The following is a 26,372-nucleotide window of genomic DNA, read 5'->3' on the forward strand; positions in this document are numbered from 1 at the left end:
TCCGGGGGTTGCAGTATTTCTATTGGTCTGTGCAGTGCCCATTCGCTCTACCAAATTTCTCATTAATAAGAGAGCCAAGTAATTAGTTTGCATAAATTAATAGGCCTGTTCTACATAGGTACCAGAGCATGGGCCTGGCTTAATTGGCCTGTCCCACTGCCCTGCTTTAGACCCCATAAATCCAGGTTATGATTCCTATTGTTCAATGACTGCCAGGAAATGCTCATTTAGGGCCCGGCCCCACTGCTGCTCTCTCTAGATCACAAACAAGTTTTTGTCATAAATCAGGGCAGGGCAGCTTGAGACGCGATTCCCCATTACGATCTATTGGCAGAGAATCATAAAACTGCTGTTTCATTAATGGCCCATCTTCAGGCTTGTTAGAGTTTCATTACGTGAGCTATTAGGTCTATGTATTTAAAAATGAAATTACATGTTCTAATCAATTATGAAAAATACAAAATAACTGCCTAGTAAATTACTGAAATGAGACAAGAGGATTTTTTTTTAAATGAACTTCCAGCGCTCGCTGCTCCGGAGCAACGGAGATTGCTGAGACGACAAACCAGCCTGACTCGAGGCGTAAATCACCTCTGAAACCAGGCAAGGGGGAGACGTGTCAGCCAGCCTTCAGCGTTGCGGTAACGGTGGGCTCCCAGGCCTGGAGGAGCTGGAACATGCATTGAAACTTAATTACAGTTCACTTTAAAACGATAGCTCTGGACTTCTGCATTGGCAGAGTTATTTGCATGCAAGTAGCACGTCATAGTCTTCAGCTTTATTTTTCACAGGTGATTTAGATTTGAAACCTTGCCGTGTCCTGCTCCTCGTGGAACACACCGAGGGCTCCCAGCAGAGATCCAGCTTATGGGGATTGTGGGTGGTGGGAGCGTCTGACCGTGTCAACAATCCCCAGTGCGTTACCCTGCGCTACCCGGGCTCATGCTAAATGAGCCACAATGGGCTGTAGTCCACGAAAGCTTATGCTCTAATAAATTTGTTAGTCTCACAGGAGTGGGGCTGAGCTAAGGGCAAACATGGTTATGTCTTACTGCCACTGAAGGGAGCGCTAGCCAGGCAGTGGCTGCACCAGGGACGGAGAGGAGGAGGAGCCGACTCCACGGTTTGTGAAGCAGGACAGGTCGGAGAGGTGGCCAGTGGAGCTGTTTTCCTCTTCATGTGCTATTGCTCCGCACTGAGGCTAGCGTGCAGGGAGAACATTCGAACGATGCTGCTCCTGCCAGACCTTTCAGTCAAGGGCAGCCCCGGGGAAAGAGGTTTCTCATGGTTCTCACTCGGGTCAAGGCCCTGGCCAAGAGCAACGGGTCTGATCCTGCTCTGGCTGCCCTAACCCTGTGCAGCGCGACGGCCAATACACGTTCCTAAGGAGTTCCGAACAGGCCTGGGAGGGGCGGAGATCCTGAGTTCAGCTGGACCTGCGGAAAGTTAGGGCCAAGTACAAAAAGCCTCTATTGTGGAGCTGTATCTAACTGTCAGCATGGAAACGCCCAGGTCCAATCAGACTCCTCTCCAGGAGCCTCAGACCCCCAAAAGCTCTGGGACAGCAGGTGCACAAATGCCAGGGGGAAGGCCTGGAAGAGGAAGGACTGAAAAATAAACGAATGCGTCCAGCAGCCAGTGGGGCACCTTGATCCACCTTGGAGCCGATTTGAGAGGCGAGGGGGCATCGTAGAACCCCAGCACTGCTTCCGGGACAGGTCGAGGACACCCCGGAGAGGAGCCACAGGGGCTGCGCTGTAGGATGAAATAGTTCGCCAGGGGCCCAAGTGCCCCGCCAAGAGATTTGAGCCATTTAGGCGCCGCTAGTCCTGGCCCCTCCCCAGTGAATGGCTTGGTCCCTTCACCTGAGCTTTTCTTCTTGTCACAAGTCGGTTCCCGCAGTCTCTGATTTTCTCACGTTATAAAGCACCCAGCTGTGCTAGTTAATCATCACCTGGCTCACAAGGGTAGTTGCAAGTATTCGCTAACCACGTTCTGGGCTGTGAATGGACACACGGGTCACAAGATGCTGCCTCTGTGCGTGACTGTTCGCAGAACTGCCCCCTGAAATCACACACCTGAAATCCAACCAGGCTCTCTGGGAGCATTGTCTCTACACCTGCCGCGTCCTTGCTCGAGTGCTCATGGAAAGTGAACAGGCAGGGCCATGAACACCGCACACGTCACTGCCTTGTTTTAATGGCATGAATATTCCTGGTGTATTTACCCAGCATTAGTGTTGGGAACGCAGTTTATTTGCCACTCTTGGCACCTGTTTCTCAGCACCTCCAGACGCTCTGCTTCATTTGTGTCTCATCATTCTTCCAAGAGACTAAAATGCAGGCCCCAGAGGTATTTTAAGTGTCTGAAGTACCAGCGCTGTCCAGGCCAATCAAACTCTCTGTCTAGGCTACTGTGAATCCACCCAGAGAAAACATGCGTCTGACGAAGTGGGTATTCACCCACGAAAGCTTATGCTCCAATACATCTGTTAGTCTTAAAGGTGCCACAGGACTCTCTGTTGCTTTTTACAGATCCAGACTAACACGGCTACCCCTCTGATACCAGAGAAAACTGTCCAATGGGACATGTCACACACGGTTAGAACACATGCTGCGTGCACGTGTTTCCTCATGCCTGCCCATGCAGAGCCATCCCACGTCTGCACACGCTGGGTCCTGGCAGGGGAAGCAGCGGGCTCCTGGCCTCACAGGGTGCATGCACTTGCGGACTGGAACTGCGAATAAGGCACAGCACTGACAACCACAACACACCAGGGTATCACCCGAGATCTCCCAGTCACAGCCGGACAGGCCCCTTCCAGAGAGATGGGAGGTTCTCAAAGAGCAGAGGCAGGGACCAGCTGCCTGATGGGCTCCCCTCCAGCCTGAACGTGTCAGCTTCCTGAAAGCCACACCTAGTCAAACATGGCCCACTCGCTGGCGCTGCCCCCCTTGCTTCAGTCTTTTGGTGCCTTCTTCCTAGTACGGCCACAGATGTGCCTCCAGCCCCAGCACTCCAGGTGCTATAGCAGCTGTCCAATCACCAACCCCCGGACTGCAGGGGGCACGTGGGGAAGAGCCCAAGGCGTTTCCCTCTTGGGTTTGTTACTAACCCGGGGAGGGGGGATTTTCTAACACCGGCTAAAGCGCTGGTTAGACACATTAATCTGACAGCAGGTGCAGCACGAATTCTTCTGGAACGAAAGATTTTTTTATGGTAGTTACGAAGCTTCTAAAGCCTTTTGGTGCCAGATGTGGACAGTAAAGCTCACTTCAAGCTTTGAGATGTCAGGAAAAATACCTGGGGTGGACAGGAGTCTCCACTGAACTCACTGGGGCCAAAATTTCACCCTTGGTGGCCCCAAATCAGCTGTCAGGAGCCCCTACCCCAGACTGTATCGCGCAACCCAACATATTCCATGGACAAGCCAGACCCCAGGGCTCGTGGGCAGGCACCTTCCCAACCTGCTCTAGAACGAATTCACACGCTGCACAGAGTGAAGGGCTCAACCCCCTCCTGGGGCATGGCTTTATGAACAACCAAGTCAAGTCAGTTCACACTCCTCCCCAGGCATGGCTGCTCCTAGGGTTCCTTGCCAGGAATGCTCAGCCCGCCCCCTAGGTCCTCTACCTCTAGAGAGAGACTCCCACCTCCCCCTTACAGCCAGGTGGGGTAAGAGGCACCTGCCTTAAAGAGTCCACACAGGATCAACACCTGCTAACAGGCCTGAGGTGTCTCAGGTTAACCTGCAAGCCGGGAACAGGCCTGCTTCACCGCACTGCACAGATGATAACACAGGTACACACGTAGATTCTATTTACCACCTTCTACGGCAAGCAGAGACACTAAAGCTGGTATCTTCTATCACGCAGGCTAAGCAGTGTTCACGCAGCTCTGCCTCCCGCATGGGAGCAGGCGGGAAAGGAGGCTGAAGGAATGAATAGCCGAACAGGGGACTCAGCAGGACGGGATAATTCCCTGCACATCCACTGTATGGCAATTCTCTGGGGCTCCATCACAAGCAGCTGCTCTATCCCCGGTCTCTCCGCAGGCAGGGGCTGGAGTCGCATGGAGAGGACCCGGCCCAGCACACGTGCTCGCTTCACAGAGTCCCCTGAAAAATGGGTTCCTCAGCAAGAACTCTGGATCCACTGAGAGAGGAGCCGGGAGGGGATCATTACTGCAGTATTCCCAGCTCTGCACACACATTGTGTCCGCCGGTTACTACGGCCCAGCCCAGCCGTGCATCGCTGCTCTGCTCTGGGAAGCCTGGCGGGGACTGGTGGAGAAGCGGGGAGATAGATCTAGGCTGGAGAGCTGGGTAAAGGGCCCAGCCTTTCTTGGTTCCTGGCTTTCCCGTGCCTTCCGGTTGAGCTAAAGAGGGCTGCTTCCAGCCAGAGAAGGGGCCAGGGTTTCAAAGGCTCCTACCTGATTTCTAGCCATGTACACACACACGCACACACACTTAACCCTTTCCTGGGCTTCGCGAGCAGAGGGGACGCTGCATTCCATGCAGATCCCACATCTACCGGTCAGTAGCAAGCTTGGCTCATCGGCCTCCCGGTGCATCAGCGCACGCCTGGAGCCGCCCGTACAGCGGGCAGACTGCCTCCCGCAGCACCCTGCCAACTTCCGCTTGGCTCAGGGGCACTGCTGAGCCCTGGAAGCCCTGAGATGGAGCCCGCTGTTTGTATAATCACACCCCACGTCTGCATTATTGGGAGAGCACATAAAACATGGACACACCCTACCAGAAATCACGACGCCAGGCCGAGTGCTTGGGCCAGACCTGGCACCGTGGCTCAGGGACGTCTCATTTATATCCTTCAGCCTCGTCTACCTGTAAAAGTGCGGTCGACACAGCAGTGGCACTCGGGCTGTGAAAAATCCCCCCGAGCACCACAGCCAGGCTGACTTAACCCCCGGTCCAGACACAACGAGGTCAACGGCCGAATGGTTCCGCCTGCCTTGGTACTGGCGCCAGGGAGCAATGGAGAACTCCCCGCCGTCACCGTGGGAACGTTGACACTCGGCGCGGCCGTGGCATAGCCAGGGCAGTGTGGCTGTGCCGCTGTAGCGTAGCCGTGGCCTGACACTGTTATCCATGACAGCAGCGCAACAGGCTTTGCTGATGGAAAGTCAGAGACTCAGGCAGTATTAACAACGCCCTGCACCTGTCTGCCATGGGGCCTGGTCTTTCATGCACCAGACAACGCCGATTCCCAGGGTGTCTAAGGCCACTAGAGCGTGAGCTCCTGCTGGCTGTTGTCCAGCACTTGGGGGAGCCCCTTGGACCAAGGCGTGGCTCATCTCCAGCTATTCAGTCTGGTGCTCACACAGCCTGTAGCGTCAGTCCCAGGGGCTGGGCATGCTTGGGGAAAGCGGAGGTGGGCTTGGGAGGAGGAGCTGCCTACCCTTCCCTCCCGAACCTGCATCCTGAGCCACGCTGCTAACCTGGCCAAGCTGCTCTGAGCAAGGCTTTTGCAGCCTGCCTCTCATGTGGCTTTTGCTAGGCACGTGGCGTTGCAGCCCAGCGAGTGCTGCCACTTGGGCACGGTCAGGACTGGGGTGCCAGGGTCCTGGTCACTTTGCCAGGCTGCCTACACGCCAATGAACATTGCCATTTGCCCACAGGTAGCAGCACTGGGCTGCGTGGTCGTCTTCCAGCAGCCCCACAGCCAGGCTGCAACTGCAAAGGATCCGAACACACAAGGGTTCGGACAAGGTCCTTCACCCTTCCTGGCAGCAGAGCGCTGCTGTCCAGCTCGCTGGCTGCGGGGAGACGAGGAGGGCGGGCACGGGGAGGTGGAATCAGCCCTGTTTTCCTTCAGCGTCTCGTCGGTGCTCCCAGCTTTGTGCTCCTGGGGAGAGCCAGGCCAAGATGCAGGGTCAGGCGGCTGGGAACACGGGCCCTTGGGGGAGCGTCCCACAAGATGAAGGCTGTTGTTTCTAAGAAGGCACTTGCCCATCAGGCTCCTGCCACAGCTTTGTGCCGAAAGACTCACAGGGCAGTGTTCCCTGCCTAACAGTCGCTGCTCCACCCGGCTAGGTCACCCAGACTGGGGGTGATGTGCCAGAATGTAACCACCCGCGTCTCGGGCCAGTCTCAGGCAGATCCTCCCGTGAACTGGCAACTCCTCCAAGTGGGCAAGGGGCACCCACTACGTGCACAGCAATCCCTGGTCCGTGCTGCAGCCCAAACTCCTGCCTTGCAGCGGAGAGAACACACCCCTTTGCCAGCTGCCGTCACACAGCCCAATGGCCATAGTCTAACTCCAGCATCGCCACCTCCCCCGCTGCAGACGTGACACTGGGATTTGCGAGGGGAAGAGAAGAGGCAGTCGCTGCAGGTATTGAAGGTCAGCCCCATGTTCGTTAAACTGGCTTTGTTTCAATTCTATGGGCTGCAGAGCTCAGTCCTCAGAAAGAGTTAATTCCCCAGCAGCACCTTTCTGAGACCCTGAATTATTAATTTCTTTATAATTTGCCTTCAGGCACCCTGTGGCCCGTACAACACTCCCACATTAAAGAAACATACACTCCCTCGCTGGCTGCAGTGCTTTGATGTCAAACATCCCTCCCAGGGATCAACTTGTACAAAAATCCATCGGCTGATGGAGATATTGCTGATAAGCAGGTGCCTGTAACGACACATTACATCATGTCAGGCTAGCTACGCAGAGCAGAACGAAGGTGGGGGAGGCTCTTGAGTAAATATTTGCTCATGTAGCTCGTTGTGTACAGAGGATTCACAGGCTGAAGTTGACTCTTCTCAGAGGCAATAGACTGAAGTGTGTGTAATCCTGGAGTTTAGCCACATGCAGGCATAAAAATGAACTGTTTAGTTTAGCAAAACACCGAAGGTGAGCTCCCATGGTGGTGACCTGCCCCTCCAGCTGCTGGCACAGCTCTGTTGCTGGTGTCTAAGAGATCTTCCAGGCAAGTGGAGCTGGGGAACATGGAGACAGCCAGGGCTAGTACTGAAGAGACAAATTTCTTCCCAATACAAGATGAGGAACGTGCTGACATCCCCTTGAGACCTGCACCATGGGGTGCTGGGCCTCTGAAAGCCAAGGCTGGGAGGCAGCAGGACTGAGATGGAGCTTGCAAAACCTGCATGGAAAAGAGATAATCTACAAAAGACAAAATATGAACTCTGGAGGGTTTTAAACATCTGAGATGACAACAAACAAACACCTTCTGAAATGCCCCTGTGCCTTACTGCACCTGGACTGCTATTAATGCTGCTCAGGGTTGTACCCACGCGCACAGCAGGAGAAAAGACAGACACCACTGGAGTGAACTGTAGATCATTCCCTACTGCAAGTGTGACAACAGTGCCCCTTGCCCAGACTACTCCATAGGCGAGAGCCTGCCCGTTCCCACGCTCCACGCAGCAGCTTGAACTGGCAGAAAGCAATAGTGATGGACGGCCTGACGAGAGAAAGATCCCAGTGTGCAAGCCAGCAGTAACTGCAAACAGCCGCCCTCCCGCTCATCCCCCTTAGCTCTCCACTGCACTCTGCCTTCTCTGCTTCAGTTTTCAAGGCCACCGTTCCATGCAGGGACCTGGGCTTTCCACTAACCTTTCAGGACATGCTGGGTGCACCAGCACTGCTTCCCAGCCGGCGCGGTTCCCTGTGACACTCGCCGACAGTAGCTAAGGCCGGGTCACAGCAGCCAGGCCATGCCCATGTTTTCAGTCATTCAGAACCTACTGGGACTCTTGCTTTCAAGCTGACATTTCCCATACTCAGACTCTGCCCAAAGGAGAATTGTTTGGTTTTTTAAATGAAAGTTTGAGCAGCACTGGGCCAGGCAGCTGGACGTCTCAGCTGTGGGGGGGTGGTTGGGAGGGCTTTCCCCAGCAGAACCCTTCGATACAGGAATTGATAAATAAATAGCAAGCGTTCATGCAGTTAGAGACTAATTGTGATGTGTTCACCCATGCAACCTTACCAGACTCCTGGGCGCGCGGACCTGTGCTGTCTTAGTGCGCTCCCAATGAGGGTGGGGTGGCTTTACAGTGGAATAAAGTGATCCAGGTTTCATCCACCTGTAGGCTGGAGTCTTTGGGGGCTGTGATTGTGGTTTGGCCTATGGTGGACATAAGGCCTATCTGTGGAGCTAAGGCCCAGATCCGGGTTAGGCTGTGCAGGGAGGTTCTGATCCAGGGCTTTGCTGTGGTTCTGATTCTAGATTTAGACTCTCAGGCCTCCGTGCTAAGAGAGGTTGGAGTTGTTCCCAAAGGATGAACTCCCTTTAATAAATGTTTATGTTCAAAGAATTTACGAGCGCGCTCACAGACAGATAATTAGGGACATTTCGATGCATGCCAGCGGTGTGAACACAGTAATTAACTTTGTTGCCGATTCATTTTTAATCATTTCAATGCTCTGGAGATGTCTAAGTGTCCTTTGAGCCAATAACTTCTCTTCCGCGGGGCCCACGTCCTTCATGCAGTGCACATGCAATTCCGCTCTTTCTAAACAGCTGGTCACCGTGAAATTAAACCGAACCTGGCAAAACAACCCAGCAGCAGCGAGGGGAACCTGGCAGGCAGAACCAGCCTGGAAACGGGGTGTCTGCAGGCAGCTGTGCTTACGTTCCATCACGCTGCACAAGCCGTACTGACAGCGCTCCAAGGACAGGCATTGCTAACACAGGCCTGCAAACAAACTGCTAATCTGCCTAGGTCTAGCGGCCACCGCAGCAGCCAGGGGGTGATGGGTGGATGTGGGGCTGCAAACCCAGCAGCGCTCACAGGAGGGAAGGGTTAGGCCCTGAGTTGGCCACAGGGGTGCGCAGGGAGGGGCACGTTGAAAGACCTGATTCACGTCAGTGTTGAGTCAAGAAGAGCCGAGTACCAGAACAGAGGAAGCCTCAACCTGCCACATGCTAGGGACGTCCCACACCAAAGACGCCCTGGAAAACGTGGACAAGTCAGGCTTCATCTGAAGGCCAAGCAGGGCAGCAGAAGGGGGCAGCCAGGGCTGGGACACCTTCCCTTGGCTCAGCATCATCCTCTTATTCAGTTTCATTCCCTGTTGCTGTCGGCACCCTTCCCTGTGGGAGGTTCTCTCAAGCCTTCATCTCCAGCCTTCTCAGAGACAGCTCCAGCAAGCCACGCTGGGGCGAGGAGCCTGGCTGGGGCAGGCCGTGCTTGGGGGAGCACCAGGTTACACAAGGACCTACGGTTTTGTAGCTGATGGGCTCCGAGTGATGCATGGGCAGTCATGTGGCTGAGAAGCCCTTTGGAAAGGGCAGGGTTTGTCTTCTGGGGCTCCCACGGGAACGTTTCCTTGCCTGCCAATCCAACTCCCCCAGAATTGCTCCGTTTTCGCCAGCAGGGGGAGGTTTTGGTCTCCCAAAGTCACTAATGAACTTGCTGTCCAGCTGTTGTGCCGATCCATACACTGCTCCCTGGGGAGCTCCTGGCCCTGCGGTCTTCAGAGCACTGCCGCTGCTCAGTGCCACAGCGGGACGAGCTGCCTTCCCCGTGGTGTGCCAGCACTGAGTCGGCGGCCCCTCCTGCTGGGAGCCTCTGCAAAGATACAGCTGGGACTTGCTGACAGCTGCCCTGTTCCATCAATCCCACCAAGCCCCCAAGCAAATGAGGGGCCTGCATCTCAGCTCCAGCAGCTCCCACATCCTGCTCACTGCTAATACAGCCTGACTTGATATTCTCCCCCCACAGGAGAATTCTGCGCCACTGCACACACGCAGAATTCATGTCTTCCACAGAAAAGACGTTCTGCCAGAGAGGCGATGCAGTTACGCCTTTGGTCCACCAGGGGCTGCTGTGGTGCCAGGGCAGAGGGCAGCCGGCTCAGCCAGCCATAGCCAGGAGCAGCCAATAGGGAGGAAGTGACGGAGATTTTCACGGGGTGGGGGATAGTCGGGGGGCACACGGGGGGCGGGGGGCACAGATGGGCTCAGAAGGGCTAATGGGGGAGGACAGACCTGGGCAGGGGCTGAATGGGAGTGGGGGTGCAGGGCCACACGGGGACCGGCAGATGTGCCTGACTGAACGGGTGAGGCTAGGGGTCAACCAGGGTCAGCATGGGGAGGACCCCCCACAATACCTCCCCCCCCCACAAAAAACAACCAAACAACTGTTCCATACCTGTCCCACCCACACCCAACAACCCTCCAGGTTCACTCCCCGGCTCCTTCCCAGCAACTCCCCGCTCCATCAGCTCCTCCGTTACCCCTGGCCTCCCCAAGCCTTTGCACTGCTTCTGAGGAGCGCAGGAAATAGGTTTCTGTAGTGCAATTTAAATGAATTATTACTCAGAGTTCTGTATTAATACACCTAGGAAGGAATCTATTTGTCAAAAAAACATTTCCTGAATCTTTTTTGTTGTCTGTTAAAATAAATTACTAAAATAATTGAAACTGGTGTGATCATATTCTGTTATTTTGACAAATAAACTATGCAAAATTTTAAAATATTGTACGCAGAATTTGTAAGTTTTCGGCATAGACTTTTTAGGCACAGAATTCCCCCCGGAGTAAGATTCCCCTTGTAGGGACTCAGGCTTTTCTCATGCCACAGCCTCCTGGACCCAGCATGTTGTGCAGCCACACGCCCCCCCAGTGCACTACTTCTGGTCAGCCACTGCCCCCGCCTCGCCTTCCCTAGCCTGATCTGCTGGGCCCTGGCTTCTCCTCACTGAGCCTCCGCTACCCACCCTGACCCCAGCTCCGGCCTCAGCCGGGCACTGGCCCCAGATTTCTCTCTATTAAGTCACACGTTTAAATCCAGAGAGCGACTCCAAGTAGCACGTGGGATTGGAGGCAGGGTACTGAGGGTGAGTGATGAACGGAGGGGCCCCATCTACGGAGCTCTCCCTGTTGTACTTTCCCCCGCCCCTCCCCGACCTAGCTGCCTTCACTGCATTGAGCCTTATGGAGACTAGGAGCTCCTTGGGACCCAGCCTTGCCATGCACGGTGCAGGGCACCACGCACACATCTGCCTCTGCATCAATTAGAATGCAGGGGGCCCGGTTAGAGCAGGGACACCCAGGCAGGTACTTCACCCCCGTAGGGAAAGGAGACCCGGTGATGCCCGAGCCCAGTGGCGCTGTCAGAGAGCCGGAATCCGCCCCCTTGAGCGGCCCAGCCAGTGTGCCCACATTGCTGCTTCGGAGTCAGCTCCGCCAGACACCTCCCCCGTCCCTCGTTGCTCTGGGTTTGCGCAGAGACCGGGGAAGCTCTAGGGAGGGTAAATCGGTGCTGGGCTGTTCCAAGAAGCAGCTGCTAGGCTGCGGCCTTGTGCTCCTGACCAGCGCCACCGCCGGTGCGGATGGAGGGCAGCAAGCAGCCCTTGCCCGGCCCCCCAGGCTAAGCCGTCCCAGGGCTCCCAGGCAGGTGCGCCAGGGTGAGCTAAGCTCTGCTGGAAACGTTCACCAGACACACGGACAACAGGGGAGTAGCTACACCAGAGCTGGCTGCTGCAGTGGGCAGGACGGGATGCAACCTCCTGGGGGGAGGAAAGCACTGGGTCAGTTCGTTGTTAGGGTGGCAGGGATGGGGAGCAAACCGGGGGAGTTGGGGGGAGGAGGCCAGAGGGCTACAGCATGGCAGAGAAGAGCAGAAACCTCTGGAATTGGGAAGCACCAACACCAAGCCTCAAGTTGCCAGCGTGCTCCTGGCACCTGCCTGCTGAGGTGGCCGGAGACGGCTGCTGCAGAGCAGGCTGGGGGGATGGAGCAGTGCCCGGCTTCCTGCCCTCGTTTCGTAGGGCAGCTGAGCGGCCACCGGTGTGTTCCCTGCTGCCTTGCCAGCCAAGCAAGGGGCCAGCTCATGGCTGCCTCAGGAGCCGCGCTGTCCCCCCTGCCCCCCAGGTGGATAGACTGTGCTCCCCAGCACAGCCGGTCGCCCTCAGTGAGAGGCTCAGCGCTGGCCTCCTGGCTCCAGGCAGCGTCCCCAGCTGGCAGCAATCGGGACCCCTGCACCGTAGCTGCGCTGGGTGAGTAGGGGGCATCTCTAGGGCTGGCTGGCACAGTGACCGCCCCACTGCACTGGGTCTATTTTCTCTTTACAGCGTTTCCCAGTGGTGGGCCCAAGCCCTGGCATAAGGAAACGTCCTATCCCTGTGTGGCTTCCCAGAAAGGAAGAAAACAATTCCCAGCAGACAGTCGACGCTCATGGAAGGAAGAGCAGTTCTGGATGATACACACGGCGCTGTGTAAAAGGGCCACGGCCCTGAGCTGGCGCCTGGGGCAGAGGGAGACAATTCAAAGCCAGCCCAGACGGGCAGACAGACTCTGACCTGAGTAACGGTTTCAAAGAGAGCTGCTGGGTGCGGCTGGTCATGGGGCATTCACTCCCTGCACTACGCAGAGGGCCGGCCCTGGCAGATTCCCTTCGTTAACCAAACAGCCCAGTGACAATAACGAGGGGCGTTCCCATCCCCAGGGGGCTCTGCTCGGCTGGGAGGCCAAGTGCTCCTAATTAGGCTACTGTCAGATTTGAAGCACTAAAACCAGGAATCAATTCAAGTTTACAAGGTCGGTGTTGGAATGAAGGTCACGGAGCTCCAGCCTTCAGAGCTGCAGCCGAAGGATGGGCAGCTCCCCAGGGGATGCGGGGGTCTGTGCATGGCTACGGGACCCCTACGGCCAGGCTGTGTCTGCTCCCAGCAACTCAGACCCTGCAGCTAAGGCAGGGTGAGCACTGGAGTGAGACTTAACCCCTGGAGTATGACAGACAGACAGACACACACACACACACGTCGATTTTAGCTTCTGGAAGGCCCGGCCCCACCTGCAGGTGTGAGAAAAGGGGCCCCCAGCCTCAGGAATTGGAGTGTGCTGTCGACACGTCTCTCTGCCCCCTTTTGATCTGCCGAGAGCCCAGCAAAATCTCCAGCAATTTGTCCCCTTTCTGCTCCGCAGGCTCTGTACAATCCCTCTCTCCTAAACCCTGGTCTACGGCCTGTGACCTGCCCCTCACCCAAAGAGCCGTTCCCACCTTTGCGGCTGAGTGGCACCAAACCCGGGCTGGAGGAGTCTGGCCGAGGCGTTCCCCTGCATGAATATGCTATAAACAAAACCACCAAAGTGCTTCCCGGGCATGCGCCACCGCCGCTCTCTCCAACGCTTCGCTCCCAGCCAGACTTGTCAATAGGAGCAGCACCAATGCAGGCGCCCAGCGGGGGCGGAAAAGCTTTTTACTCGTCACACAAACACTCATCAGACAAAGGGTCAGGGACACTTTATAAACAGACGTCCCTTCTTCAGTTCACAGAGGTCATCCACCAGGGAGCAGGAACAACGCCACAGGATTGACATGACCAATCACACAGGGCAAACAGTAGCAGATACTCCCTGTCACTGAGGCTGCAAACAATCCATTGGCTCAAAGTGGCTCACGCAAAATATTTACGGAAGAGCAAACGAAAGAGTAAAACGGAGGACCAGCCTGTGGGTAGTTTGGGACCAGGGTGAAATGAGCGGAACAAATGTTTCACTACAGATCTGACCGGCTCTTTCCCTCAGACACCAGACCACAATAGTCCCAGCCACCCATGGCCCATCATACAAAACCATGGAAATCGAGAAGAGAAGAAAAGACTCATGAAATCTCCTTCCTCCCCAGCTCCTGCTCCATCCTGCCAGCGCAGACTGGTCTCTACAGCACATGATCCCCAGGAATAAGAGACCGGGCATGATGGGAATCCCTTGAGTGCTGTGCAAGGCCCACGGGCGCTTTGCCCAGCCAGAACCCTATGGCACACAGTAGGGCTCAGCGACAGAACTCCTGGGATGCGGGGACGTGGCTGGCAACAAGGAGGGTCTCCGCTTCCCAGTGGTTTGGGTGCTGGGGGTAGGAGAGCAGCAGCCATTGGCCTCATCATTATTGAGCCAACATCTGGGAGATTCCCTTTGTTCTCAGCCCCATCAGGAGCCGACAGATCTGGGCACCAAACCCCCAGGGTTGTCTGCGCCATTACAGGAAATGAGGGAAGATGAGGCAGTGTGTTGGGGGGCAGCCTGGAGCTCCTCCCCCCGCCTGCCCCCACCCCATCTCGAAGGACCAACTCACCCTCCTCCATTTCTGAGCAATTTTTTGTAGGTGAAACAAACATGGACAATAATAATATTCATTAAAAACCACTTAAGCTACAGCTGCTGTAATTATTCCCTAATTAAAAGCTCATTTAAGAGATAAGTTATCCACTCACCGTAATGTTCCAGCACATACAAATGCACGTGGTGGTGGTGGTGAGGGAGACGCATGGAGGAAAGTCCCCAGACATGCCTGTCACCAAGAACACAGAGCTTTTGGTGTTAAACATGCCTTGCCCAGACAGCAATGGGAGGGGAGCGCCCTGCCCTCCCCAAAGGAGCTGTAGCTGCCCTATCTCCCTAACGTGGCCGGCACAACAGCATCCCCTGCCCAATGCATACAGGAGCATCCTGCAGTTTGCGGAGGTCTGTCCACGTCGTCATTGGCACAGCGGAGGCAGAGCATCTGCACCCGCCATGGGTAATGGTCTCCTGGATGCGTTCCTGGGGTGGAAAGAGAGAGACCAGGGCTGGGGCGACAGGGGGTGCAGGTGGTGGTGGTGGGGGGAGGATGGGTATTCGCCCATCAGCCCGTGAGCGTCCAAGCAGGAGTCCTTGTTAGCAAGAGGCTGCTGGACCAGAGGCACCGTGGACACAGGGCTTGAGGGCCCAGTGGTCTAGTCTGGTGCAGCAAATCCTGAAGTCAGACATGGGTCCCTACGAATTCAGGCATATGTGGCTGACTAAAGTCTCTAGACGGAATCTGCTGTCAGGAACAGGACGCCGATGTTACACAGCTCTGGGTAGTGCCAACTGGTTATAGCAAAATGTGACCAGGTAACAATGGCATCTTCTGACTCAACAGGCCGTCTCCCTGCATGGATTCAGAGCCACATCTGCTGGCACAAGCAGAAAGCCAAACACTTCGCCCGGCAGAGCCAACGCAGTCACCCGAATTCCACTCTGACTCGCACGTCATCCACAGAACATGGCATCACGTCCGAACTGTGCAGTGCTTGTTACTGGTAATGCTGAAGCCAGAAAGCGCAAGAAGGCTGAGGAAACCCATCTCCTGACACGCACATCAGCTGGAGCATCTGGCATGTTCAGGAGTCACAGAGAGGCAGACTTTGAACCCCATAATTAGAGTCACTGCTCCAAGTATAACAGCAAATTAAATGGCACTATCTCCCGTGTGTTCTGGGAAGTACTGAAGGTTACTGGCACGCTACTCTGGCAGCAGGGAAATAGATATTTTGACCAGGATTGGTAATGAATCAATATTCCGCAGTCATTGGCTATTTGGTTTCTGCTGTCTTAACACAGATCTCTCAAAAATACCGCTCTGGTATTGTATTTCTGGCTAATGAGGTGGATTAAAGAGGCTGATGGGAATTGGGAAGGGCATAGGTGCATTGGATACGGAGTCATTAAACAGACCGCTCTGGTGCAGCACTCGCTGTGCATGTTAATACCGCGTGGAGATTTGGGGCCCTGGAGAAGGGCGAGGGAGAGATCTGGATCAGGGTCGTTGAAAAAGACACAGAGAAAAGGCTGTCGTTTGGGAAGCAGGCAGCAGCGTGGAACTAGCTGGTTTGGATAAGCAAGATTTCTGGTGCCCTCTAGGAGGGAAAGATCAGGAGTCTCATCCACCACACAAGATTTTGATACCTCCAGCTCAGACTGCACTCGCGGGAGGCCGAAGGTGAATGGAAGTGAACAAACAACTAACCCTCCAGGAGTCTCCTGGAAGGTCCAGTCTCTGGTTCTTCTTTTCATTAGAGCCCATCTGCTTCTCCCTCTCAAAGCCCAGTCTGGGTCATTTACATGAGAGGGCCTGAACCCAAGACAGATGCTTAGGCAGTACTGTGGCGAGTGTCAGAGAAATGCCGCGAGGACGACAAACCTGTTAAGTAATCTATAAAATACGTAACGTGGGGGTGCGAATCTGACATAATTTACTTTGCTACAAACAGTGTTGTGCTAAATAGAGAATAGCCCCAGGGAAAACAGTTAACCCTTCTCATAATGAAAGAGTAAGGGAGTCAATTCAATTGAAAGGCAACCAAAAAATAGATAGAAGCAAATACTTTTTCAAACATGGCACAGTTAGTCTGCGGAACTCATCGCCCCGAGCTATCAAGAGGCCAAGATCTTAGCAGGATTCAAAGAAATGGATTGGAGTTTTCTATGGACAGCAAGAACAGCCACAATTACACTACATCAGACTAAAAAAGATAAGGGATTTAAACCTTCATTTTTCAGGGCACAAACCAACCACTCAGTGCCCAGGGTCATGATGAAATTTCCCCTGTGGACACAAGGTTCCTGCAGCTGGTGCTGGTCATGGATGCATGCTGCTAGATGGAGGCAGATCTAGGGGTCCCTCTGTTCTGTTACAACGACTTGGCCAAAAGGAGGCAACTTCTGGCCAAGACCTGAAGAGTCCAGCTTCTGCCGGCTCGGCCGGCAGGGACGACTTCCAGGGCCAGGCAGGGGCGGACCCCAGCCACGGCCGGCTCGGCGCAGCGCCGAATGGTGGAGACTCCCAGCTGAGACCCAGTCAGTGCAGCGCATGCAGGGGGAGGCAAGGCCGGGCTACTGACCAAGCCCCGGAGGAGCCAGCCGGGGTCTCAACTGCGCTTAGAGGCATGAGACACACTGGATGGCTGCGCCGGATGGGAACCCTGCTGGCTGGTGAAGCCTGCTCTAGCCCCAGCCCCCTGATGTGCGTGGTCCCCACAGTCTAGACTGTAGCAGAGACTTCCCAAGGACACCCTGCCCCGCATGGCACCCTAGCAGAGGTGCTCCAAGTCACACTCCCGAGGCTGTGTGAAGAGGGGCTTTATTTCTCAGGGATGAGGCGGCGGGCTGGCAGCTGGGGTATCCCAAGAGTCTGGGAGGAATGGCCTCCTCCACCCCCAGCCCGTGTGCTGGATCAGCACGGCCTGCAGGGGCTCCCAGGTGCAATAGCCAAGGTAATAAAGGACACTGGGCTGGGCAGGTTAATTACATTAGCGCTGCACGTCTCTGGAATCCAGCTGTCAATATGAAATCTCCTATTCGCTGCCCTGGGTCTATTGGCAGAGGAAGGGGAGCTAATCATGTTGCTGAGGTTAGAGCTCACCGACCGGGTCTACTTAATTGCTCCACTTTGAGAGAATAAAATCAATCCAGCGTTTTATACTTTGTGAGCTGTGCACTTACGTCTTGGCACATACGTGAGAGACAAAAGGAATCGAATAAAACCCGGGAAGTGTCATTTAATTGTTTTATCTGGCAAGATCTCCGCATTGATCCGAGCACAAACCCAGACCGCTGGGCAGCAGTTCAGCCGCTCTTCCTGCACGGTCAATTCGCATTCATCAGGCAGGCACGGAGCTGGCACCGCCCAGCTCAGCAAGTGCCCATCGCCATCCTCAGAGATGGTGGTGCTAAATTATTAATGGGAGTCAGTTTCCTCCTTGTCACGGAGCAGTCAGCTCACAGCAGAGGAGGCCAGCCCAAGCCGGAGTGATCTAAGGCGGGAGAGGCCAGTTATGCGTTATCTTTAATCCCGCTGCACCTCATGGCTGTCCGTTGGGAAGCGTGGCTCTGGCCCAGCGCTGTACCAGAGGGGCTCCCGGCACTGCCGAGATCACAGAGCATTTCCTAGGTGACTGCTATGGCAAGCCGCTGGGGTGCAAGAAGAGCAAGCGCCCGAGCCGGGGCCTGGAACATGTGACCCCTTGGTGTGGGGATTGTCTTTTCCCTCTGGAGTGCTGGCGCTCTGGGTGTGTGCGGTGGGGGGCTGACGGGAGGGGGTGCAGGCATAGCAGACCAAGTCTACGAAGGGGCTCCAGCCCACCAGCAGCATGGAGGCTGGCCCGGGCTAACCGAGTGGGCGGTTCGCGGAGTGCTTTGGGCAGAGGATGATGGAGCAGAGGTGGGCAGGGCCCCACAGGGAGGCTGAAGAACTGAAACCAGACCAGGCACTGAAATGCCCCCATGACATCTCTAAGGCGCTGGTGCCCGGTCAGAGGGGGATGCACATTAGTGCTGGTCACGGCTCGGGGTACGCACCCTTGCTGGCTTTGCGCAGCGGAAGACACTGGCTTTTGCCAAAAGAAGCCGATCCGGTGGGGCCCTGCAGGAAGAGCACCAGCCTTCCCCTCCCGCCAGGAGCTCCCATTTGCAATCCCCTCCCCGGCACTGCACCCCACCAGCTGAAGAGAACATGGTGCAGGGGAGCATCAGCAAGCCAGGCACCCTGGTGACTCAGCCCATGCCTGGCATGGTCCCACTCCGTGGCTCCAGGCCACACCCACAGCCTGCCCACTTCTCTGGTGTGAAACCCAGCCTGGATCTACGGGGTGCTGGGCATGGGGGAGTGAGCTGCTCAGAGGCGCCTCCAGAGCTCTCCAGCCAGTCTGCGGGGGGCGGCACTCATTCAGAGCTGTAGCGCAAGGGGCTGCTGTCTCCACAGCTGCGACCTCTGCTCTGCTGCGGCAGCCTCTACTACTCCACTGCTCCATAAACAGCCCGTCTCACCGTTGGGCAGACTGGGCCCTGGCTCTGCTTGGCACCTCCAGCAACCGTGCCCGAAGCCAGAGCTCCATTAGGCTGCAGCATCAGCTCCAGGGACGTGGCCGAAACCCAGCTGCTCAAACAGACTGGGACAAAAGCCCAGGTGGGAGGGGATGGGCCAGAGGCCACAGCAGGACTGTCACCGCTCAGACTTCAGTCACCCTAGAACTCTACCTGGCCTGGCCCCTTTCATCCTGACCTTACATGGCCTTAACCCCCATTTCACAGATGAGGAGATGGAGGCACAGAGCAGGGCAGGGTCTGGTTTCCAGAGGTGCTGCACACCCAGCACTGGGAGCTGCAGGGGCCTGGCCCCTTTGGCAATCAGACCAAGGGACGTGCCTGTGCCATGCCCACAGGCAACAGCAGGGTCGGCTCCTGGCGCCCAACCCCTGCTCTCGCCATGCTGCTGCTGGGCTCGATGCAGAGTCCCAGTGCTGGTACACGAGGACGGGAAAGCTGCTGCCCCTCAGGGATTGGAAGGGAGTTTTCCGCTTTCCCAAAGCCCAGCCTCGCCTGGGCTCCTGGCCAGTAAGCGCTGGCAGGACTCAGCGAAGCTGGATGGAAGTCCAGGCTCTCAGCAGGTGTTTGGCAGCTCCAGGGCTGCCGAAGTGATGTGAAATCATTCACCGGGAGAAGGAGAATCCTGAAGAGCAGCGAGAAATGTCATCGGGGTTAACGAGCCGCCTCAGCAACCGGGGGACTCCCCCACCCCCCGCAGCACTGGCCTGGGAGCTCAGGGAAACCCCGGCCCTGCCCAGGAGGACACGTAGGGATCGCTCAGCGAGATCACTACCCCCTCCCCAGGCAGGGCAGAGCTTCGCTGCAGGGTAAGGCTCTGGCCCATGCCCCCACTGCCTGCATCCTGAACGCCAGCCTCTTTCCCTAGCCCGGGCAGCGACTGGGGGCAGCAGATGGCTGCAGGGTTCTGGGCTCTGCTCACTCCCCTGTATTTCCTCTAGTAGCGCTGAGCTCATCCATGTGCTTCCCACGCCTGGCCCCCAGCCTGGTGGGGAGCCCAGTTGAATTCCCCAGGCCTCCAGCATTAGAAGCTGCCATGCTCAGAGGGGCCTTTCCTGCTCTCCTAGACCAGGGGTAGGCAACCTATGGCACGTGTGCCGAAGGCGGCACACGAGCTGATTTTCAGTGGCAGTCACACTGCCCGGTCCTGGCCACCAGCCCGGGGGGACTCTGCATTTTAATTTAATTTTAAATGAAGCTTCTTAAACATTTTAAAAACCTTATTTACTTCACATACAACAATAGTTTAGTTATAGATTATAGACAGAGAAAAAGACCTTCTAAAAAGGTTCAAATGTATGACTGGCACGCGAAACCTTAAATCAGAGTGACTAAATGAGGACTCGGCACCCCACTTCTGAAAGGTTGCCGACCCCTGTCCTAGACCGTCCGCTCTGCCTGGGCCCAGCTGTGGGATGCCACAGGGGACAAAGGACCAGGCCTATGCTCTCCCTGGCAGGGAGTCTGAGCAGTCACCACGTCTAGGGCAATCACTTCTCCATGCTACAGGAGAGGAGACGCTGGGTGCACGTGGAGCACAGGGAGCTTTGGGCCTGGCTGTTAAAAACACCAGCTAACAGGAGACGGAGGGGGACAGGGAGCCCACAGCCCGGCTGCCGTGACCCGAGGAAGAGAGAGTGCCACTGATTGCTTCTGAGTGGGGAGCTCGGCTCGCTTGCCAAACAGGAGACTCGCAGGGCAGCTGGGGTGTGCAGGGGACCCCAGAGCCTGTGGATACATTCGCAGCACACAAGTGGGAGCAAAGCTCCCCCTCCTGGCGTGCGTGTACAGCACCAGCTCGCAGCCCGAACTCCCCAAACTTGCTCCAGTGCAGTCCCGAAAGCCCAGGGGCCGGAGCAGTTTCTACAAGCTGAAGGCAGGGCCCTGGCCAGGGATGGCGCAGGCTTGTTGTATGGCACTTAGGACACTCCAGGCACCCCTCAGACAACAGCCCCCCAGTACTGCAGGAGGATGGCCTGGTCACGCGCCTGTTTTCAGTCCCCACGCTGGAGGTTAGTTCATTTTTAGACAATTTATGATGTGAGAAAGTGCACTGCCAAACCCAGAGAGCAGGGAGCAAACAGCACCTGCTGGGGGGGAGGGGGGGGGAGGATATGGCTGCTCCGAGTCTGCCCTCACCAAGCTAGGGAAGGGGAATTGGACACAAGCACAAAAGCTCCCCAGGCCGGGCAAGAAGAGAAAGAGGAGAGTGCTCCAGAATGGGCCCTACTCCCTGCCTGGCGGAGGTGGATTCCCTAGGGGAGCGGGAGGAAGAGACTGCTATTTAACAGAGAGTTAAAGTAGGTTCCTGCTCTATTTATAGCTCTTGTGCTCCACTTTCCCCAGCCTTGAGCAGCCTCGGCAGGTCTGCATCCCGTCCTGTGAGCATGGGGCAGTGCTCGCTAAACCCCCTGAGAACAGGCGCTGACAGGAGTCTGTTCAGACACCTGCTGCCTTCCCTCCTCTCTGGGCTGGAGCTAAAGCTACTAACAGCAAAGGGAGCCCTGGATTCCCAGACCCCATGGGAGCGCAGCCCTTCCCCTACAGGGGTTTGGAGTCACTGACGGGTTCCCGCAGCACTTGGATACAGGAGCAGACACATGCAGACAGTGGCTCCAAGCTGGCTAGGAACATGGGCTTGCAGGTGGATTTAGGAACACAGGCCATAAGGCTGGAAAGGACCTGCTGTGCCATGGAGTCCAGTCCCCGGCTATTGCATACAATCCCCTTATAGAATCCCTTTAATAAATTTACCAAGCTCCAGCTTCAAACTAGGTAGGGTGTTTGCCCCCCCCCCCACTACTCTTATTGGGCGGCTGGTCCAGCACTTCACTCCTCTGAGGTTAGAAACCTTCTTCGCATCTCCAGTCTAAACGTATTCCTGCGTTCTTGTGCCAACACTGTCTTCTAGCTTCAGCAGCTCTTCTCGCTCCCTGGCGTATTTATCGAGAGCAAGCAGATCCCTTCTCAGCCTGCATAGGGTGAACAAGCCAAGATCTTTTATTCTCCATTCCTAAAACAGGCTCTTCCGTCCCCTGATCCTCTTAGCAACCGTCCTCAGCACCTGCTCCAGTCTGAATTCATCGGTCTTGAACGTGAGTGACCAGAACAGTACACACTATTCCAGAAGCGGTCTCACCGGTGCCTGATACAACAGCATTAATACCTGCCTATCGCTACTGGAAATATCTTGCCTGATACATCCTTGGATCACACTTGTTTTTGACTTGAGGTGGGCCCTGTTTTCTTACCATGCCGTTCCTTATGCTGCGGAGCATCGCTCATTTCCTGCAGTGCTGGAGCCGGGCAGGAAACGGTTTTCCCACCTTGTGAAAATGTTATTTCAAAACTAGCCTGTTCTGCACCAGGACGGAACAGAGACCTTTTGAACTGTTCACTAAAAGAGATCAAGATCCCAGAACAGCCAATAGCCACTGTGTGCGTGTCTCTCATGTGATCCTGGACCTCAAATCATTCTCTGCAAAATCGTCAGCAAAACTGGTACGTTCCCCACAAAAAGTGCCACTTTCAACCAATCTGCATTTTCTAATGAAAAACAATGTCAAAAACCTCCTGAGCAGCTGTACACAGTATATCACCCCGGGGCCGATCTTCCAGACTCACAATGGGAGGGTCGGTCAGTGCTCATCCTGTGCTCCAGAATCTCCACTTTCTTTCTAAAGGACAGAGCGGATCTCCAGCCCTTGGGGTTGTGGAGAAACCCTTCAGAACCTGGCCCAAGTACAAACGAATGCTGCAATGCCTGCCTGAATCTGCAGAGAGCCTGGAATAGCTCTGGGGGTGAACTGCCTCATTCAGCCCAGGGGGCATTAATTCAGCTGCCCAGTGTAAGTGTCCACATAGCAATTACTTGTTTCACTGCTGATCAATACCCACACGGAAGGAGAGGATCCTGTTGTGAAGCTCTAGCTACACAAAGGATTGTGGGTGATCGCTCGTGTTGGCACGGTAAGTGCCGTGGGAGACAGCACCACTTATCCTTCCCCCCAGCTCGGAGCCCAGCATAGCCCATGTGACCATATTTTAAATGTCAACACAATCTCCTGACAGGCATCTCATTTTGGCACCACAAATGGGTGGGTTGTGGAAGAATATCAATGCCTCCGGGCCCCCATTCGACACCTGAGCCGTGCCTGACAGCTCCTGGGGGTTTCTTTGCCCCACCAGCACGCCACTAATGGAGACGTGTGGGAATGGAGCAGGGCTGCCCGCCCACAGGGCCATTGCAAAGGCTGCTTCCAGCCACCTGGCTCCTGTAGGCACCAACTAGTGCAGGGAGCTCTTTCCTTCTGCATGATTCATTAGCAGACACTGAGATCACAGGCCTAGCCCTACCCACAGAGCACCCCACTGACATGAGAGCAGGGGCTATGTGAACACAGCCCACTGCAGCGTCTCAGAAAGCGATTCTGTGCAGCAGGTACTCGACACTTCAGCAGCCACTGAGCTCCCATCCCGCCCCCGAAAGCATGGCAGCCATCCAACTGAACGGCAGGGATCTGTGCTGGCCTCTGAACGCAGAGGAGAGGGGGTCGCACCCGCACACAGGCTGTTCTTATCCAGCACCCAGAAACTGAACTGCTTGGTATCGCTTAGTGCCTCCACATTTTACAAGAAAGCCTTTTATTTAAATTAAATTCTTCCCCGTCTCCCTCTGTCTCTTCCTGGCGATGCACTGACTACCCTCCAAGGTTTGATTTATTAGAGATCTCAGATATTTTACACGTATTTGATTTCAGAAAGCAGACAAGCGGACAGAGTACATGAGATATTGCACTTTTGTAGAACCAACAGCAGCAGCTGATTTCAGGACAGCTATGGAGCAAATTATGGGGAGTAGGACTGTGATCACAGAGGCAGTGGAGTGGCCACCTGGAGTGCAATCTGTCAGATAACAGACCATACAAGTTGTGAAGGTCCCTTCACCTTAGCAATAGTTTATACAATGAGCTGGGAATTTCATGTTTCCTGATTGGCTAGGGCCCCAGCCTCCCAACCCAGCCAGGTATGGGATGTTCATACAGACTAAAGCCATCTGGCAGGTTGGGTTATTGCTGGTGTATCTCACAGCTGGAAATAGATATAAGCACATTGGGACTTTTTGATCCTCCAACAACCAGCAAGAAGAGTTGTACCCCGGGGCCAGGTTCAGCACTTCTTCCTCACACAACAACCCCACTGAAGTCAAGTAACAGACTGATCAATTATTAGCCCCCAAATCGGACCAGGGCAGCCCGCTTGCATGGCCACACACCCTGTTCTGCCATTCTACGGGGGCTAGTCTTGTAAAGAAAACCCACAGACAGTGATCGGTGTGCTAGGCAGAGCCCCCCCACCCCAAGGATAAACCAACCCCCAACCCTCCCGGCTACATGACAGCCCTCCCGGGGTCTCTGAGGCGGGGAGAGGCAGGGATGGGGAGTGGGGAGCAAGGGGAATGAATAGGACACAGACCAGTCCAAGTGAGGCCGCTGTGGGGAACAGGAGCTGGGAGAGCAGCTGATGATCGTGGGGTGGGCAGACACACCCCAGATAGGAACCCAGGGGCCAGCGCCCAGCCCCTCACGTTCTAACATGGGCCTGAGGGCCCCAGCCTGACCCCAGCCCTCCCTGGGCTGCCCAGCGCTGCATCTCTGGCCCCCGCAACGGGCTCCCTGGGGGTGACAGGGTCACTCGGGCCAGGTCCCCTGCGGTACTGTGCACCCCCAGCCGCTCAGCGCCCCTGAGAGCCCGGCCTGAGCCTGCCTCCTCTGAGGGGCAACACCCTGCGCTAGCCGCCCTTGCCTGGACTCTCCCAGTGGGCGACGGGTCCCGATCCTTGGCAGGGGTCACCCTCAGCGTCCCCCCGCGGGGAGCCCCCTACAGCCCAGCGCGATTCCCGCCCCCCAGCCGGGGGAGCCGCCCAGGCGCTAGTAGCAGCGGGGCTGAGATGGGGAGACGCCGGGAGACAGGGCCGGGTTCCCCGTCGCAATCCAACACACGCGGGGCCCCAGAACAACGCCCCCCGCAGCCCCTCAGGGGTCCGTAGCGCAGGGGCGCTGAGGGATCCGGCCCTCGCCCAGCTCCAGGGGCTGCACAGATCTCGCTTCCCACGGCCAAGCCGGGCTCACGGCGCAGCGGGCCCAGAGGCACCCCGGGCTCGCCCCTCCGCCCCTTCCCGGGTACTGGGCGGGTCGCCAGCGGGGCGCGGAGCTGCTCTACCAGTTCCCTCGGGTCCGGGCAGGGGCACCAGGGGTGCAAGGGCCGTTCCTCGGGGACCGGGCAGGACGCCGGAGCGAGCGGACCCGGGGTCACAGGGATCGCTGGGTCCGGCGGGGCGGCCACAGACTCGGCCGGGACCAGGCGCCCTGCTCTGGGCAGCCACCAACTCAAACCTTCCCGGGTCCCCCCCAACTCAAACCTTCGCCGCAGCCCCCGCCCGGCCCCCCGCAGCAGCCGGGGGCGGCGCTCACCTGTACCACTCCAGCCCGCGCTCGTAGTGCCGGTCGAAGAAGTGGGGCTCGGTGCCCACGGCGCGCACCTCGGGGTGCACCCGGATAAACTCCAGCACGGCGCGGGTGCCGCCCTTCTTCACCCCCACGATGAGGGCCTGCGGGAGCCGCTTGCTGCCCAACTTGGCGGGGCCGGAGCCGTTCCCCGCCGGCGGCGCCTCCTGGCCCGCGCCCCGGGGGCCGCCCCACGCCGGCTCGTCGCTCCGGGTGCGCCCCCAGGGGCTGGCCGCGCCCCCCGGCTCGCCGGGCTCCCGGCCGCAGGAGCGGGACTTCTGCAGAAGTTTCTTGGCGCCGGCGCTGCGGGCGGGGAGGCAGCGGCGCTCGGGGCCGGGCAGGGCCCCCCCGGCGCAGCGCAGGAGGCTGTAGCACAGGTAGGTGCCGGACAGGGACAGCGTGAAGATGAAGAGGAAGCGGCGCGTCAGCCTGGGGGAGGGTGGCCCGGCCCGGCCGCTCAGCGCCCTGCACGCCATGGCTCCATGGGGCCGGGGGGAGCGGCGCTGCGCTGCCCGCGGCGCATGGGGCCGGGGCCGGGCGCGCTGCGCACCGAGGCGAAGGCAGGCTCCGTGCCCGGCTCCCCGCGGCTCCGGGGAAGCGGCGGCGGCTGCCCGGGCATGTCCCGCTCCTAGGCGGAGGGGCGGCTCGGGGGGCTCCGCGCGCTGCCCCTGCCTGCGGCCGCCGCCCCGAGCTCCGGCTCCTCCGCTCCCATGGCCGCCCCTGCAGCCCGGCAATCCGCGGCGGCGCGACTCCGAATCCGGGGCGCCGCAGCCGGCTCCAGCTTCCTCTGTCCCCGGGAAATGCCGGGGCAGCGCCGGTGCGGCTGCTATTTAAGGGGCCGCCTGACGTCAGCGCCTCCCGGAGCCCCCACGAACCGCCGGAGCCGCCCGGACCCCGAATCTGTCCCCCCGAGCCCGCAGCCCGGAGCCCAGCCTCTTCCCCCCACCTCCCCAGAGCCCCCAGCCCCTCCTACACTCCAAACCTCTCACCCCCACCTCCCCCGAGCCCAGATCCCCCAGCCCCTCCCACACTCCAAACCTCTCACCCCCACCTCCCTCGAGCCCGCATCCCGATCCCCTCACCCCCAGCCCGGAGCCCGGACCTGGAACCTTTCCCCCAGCCTCACCCCAGAGCCCTCATCACAAGCCCCTCAGCCCGGACCCCAACCTCTTACCCCCACTTCCCCCGAGCCCAGAGCCCCCAGCCCCTCCCACACTCCGGCCTCACCCCAGAGCCTGGACCCCGAACCTTTCACCTCGG

The 26,372-nt window shown here is 57.2% G+C and overlaps 1 protein-coding gene across 1 annotated transcript in view; it reads right to left on the minus strand.

Annotated features, from left to right (window-relative positions):
- HS3ST2 (heparan sulfate-glucosamine 3-sulfotransferase 2) overlaps positions 1–25,889 on the minus strand; it is a 35,804-nt gene extending 9,915 nt beyond the window's left edge. The window contains exon 1 of the mRNA XM_054042340.1: positions 25,080–25,889. Within this exon, the coding sequence (XP_053898315.1) occupies positions 25,080–25,588 (509 nt within the window). The 5' untranslated portion in view covers positions 25,589–25,889. The remainder of the gene's footprint in view (positions 1–25,079) is intronic.
- Positions 25,890–26,372: the final 483 nt, after the last annotated feature.

The sequence above is a fragment of the Malaclemys terrapin genome, chromosome 10 (genome assembly GCF_027887155.1).
Source record: "Malaclemys terrapin pileata isolate rMalTer1 chromosome 10, rMalTer1.hap1, whole genome shotgun sequence".
NCBI classification, from domain to species: Eukaryota; Metazoa; Chordata; order Testudines; family Emydidae; genus Malaclemys; species Malaclemys terrapin.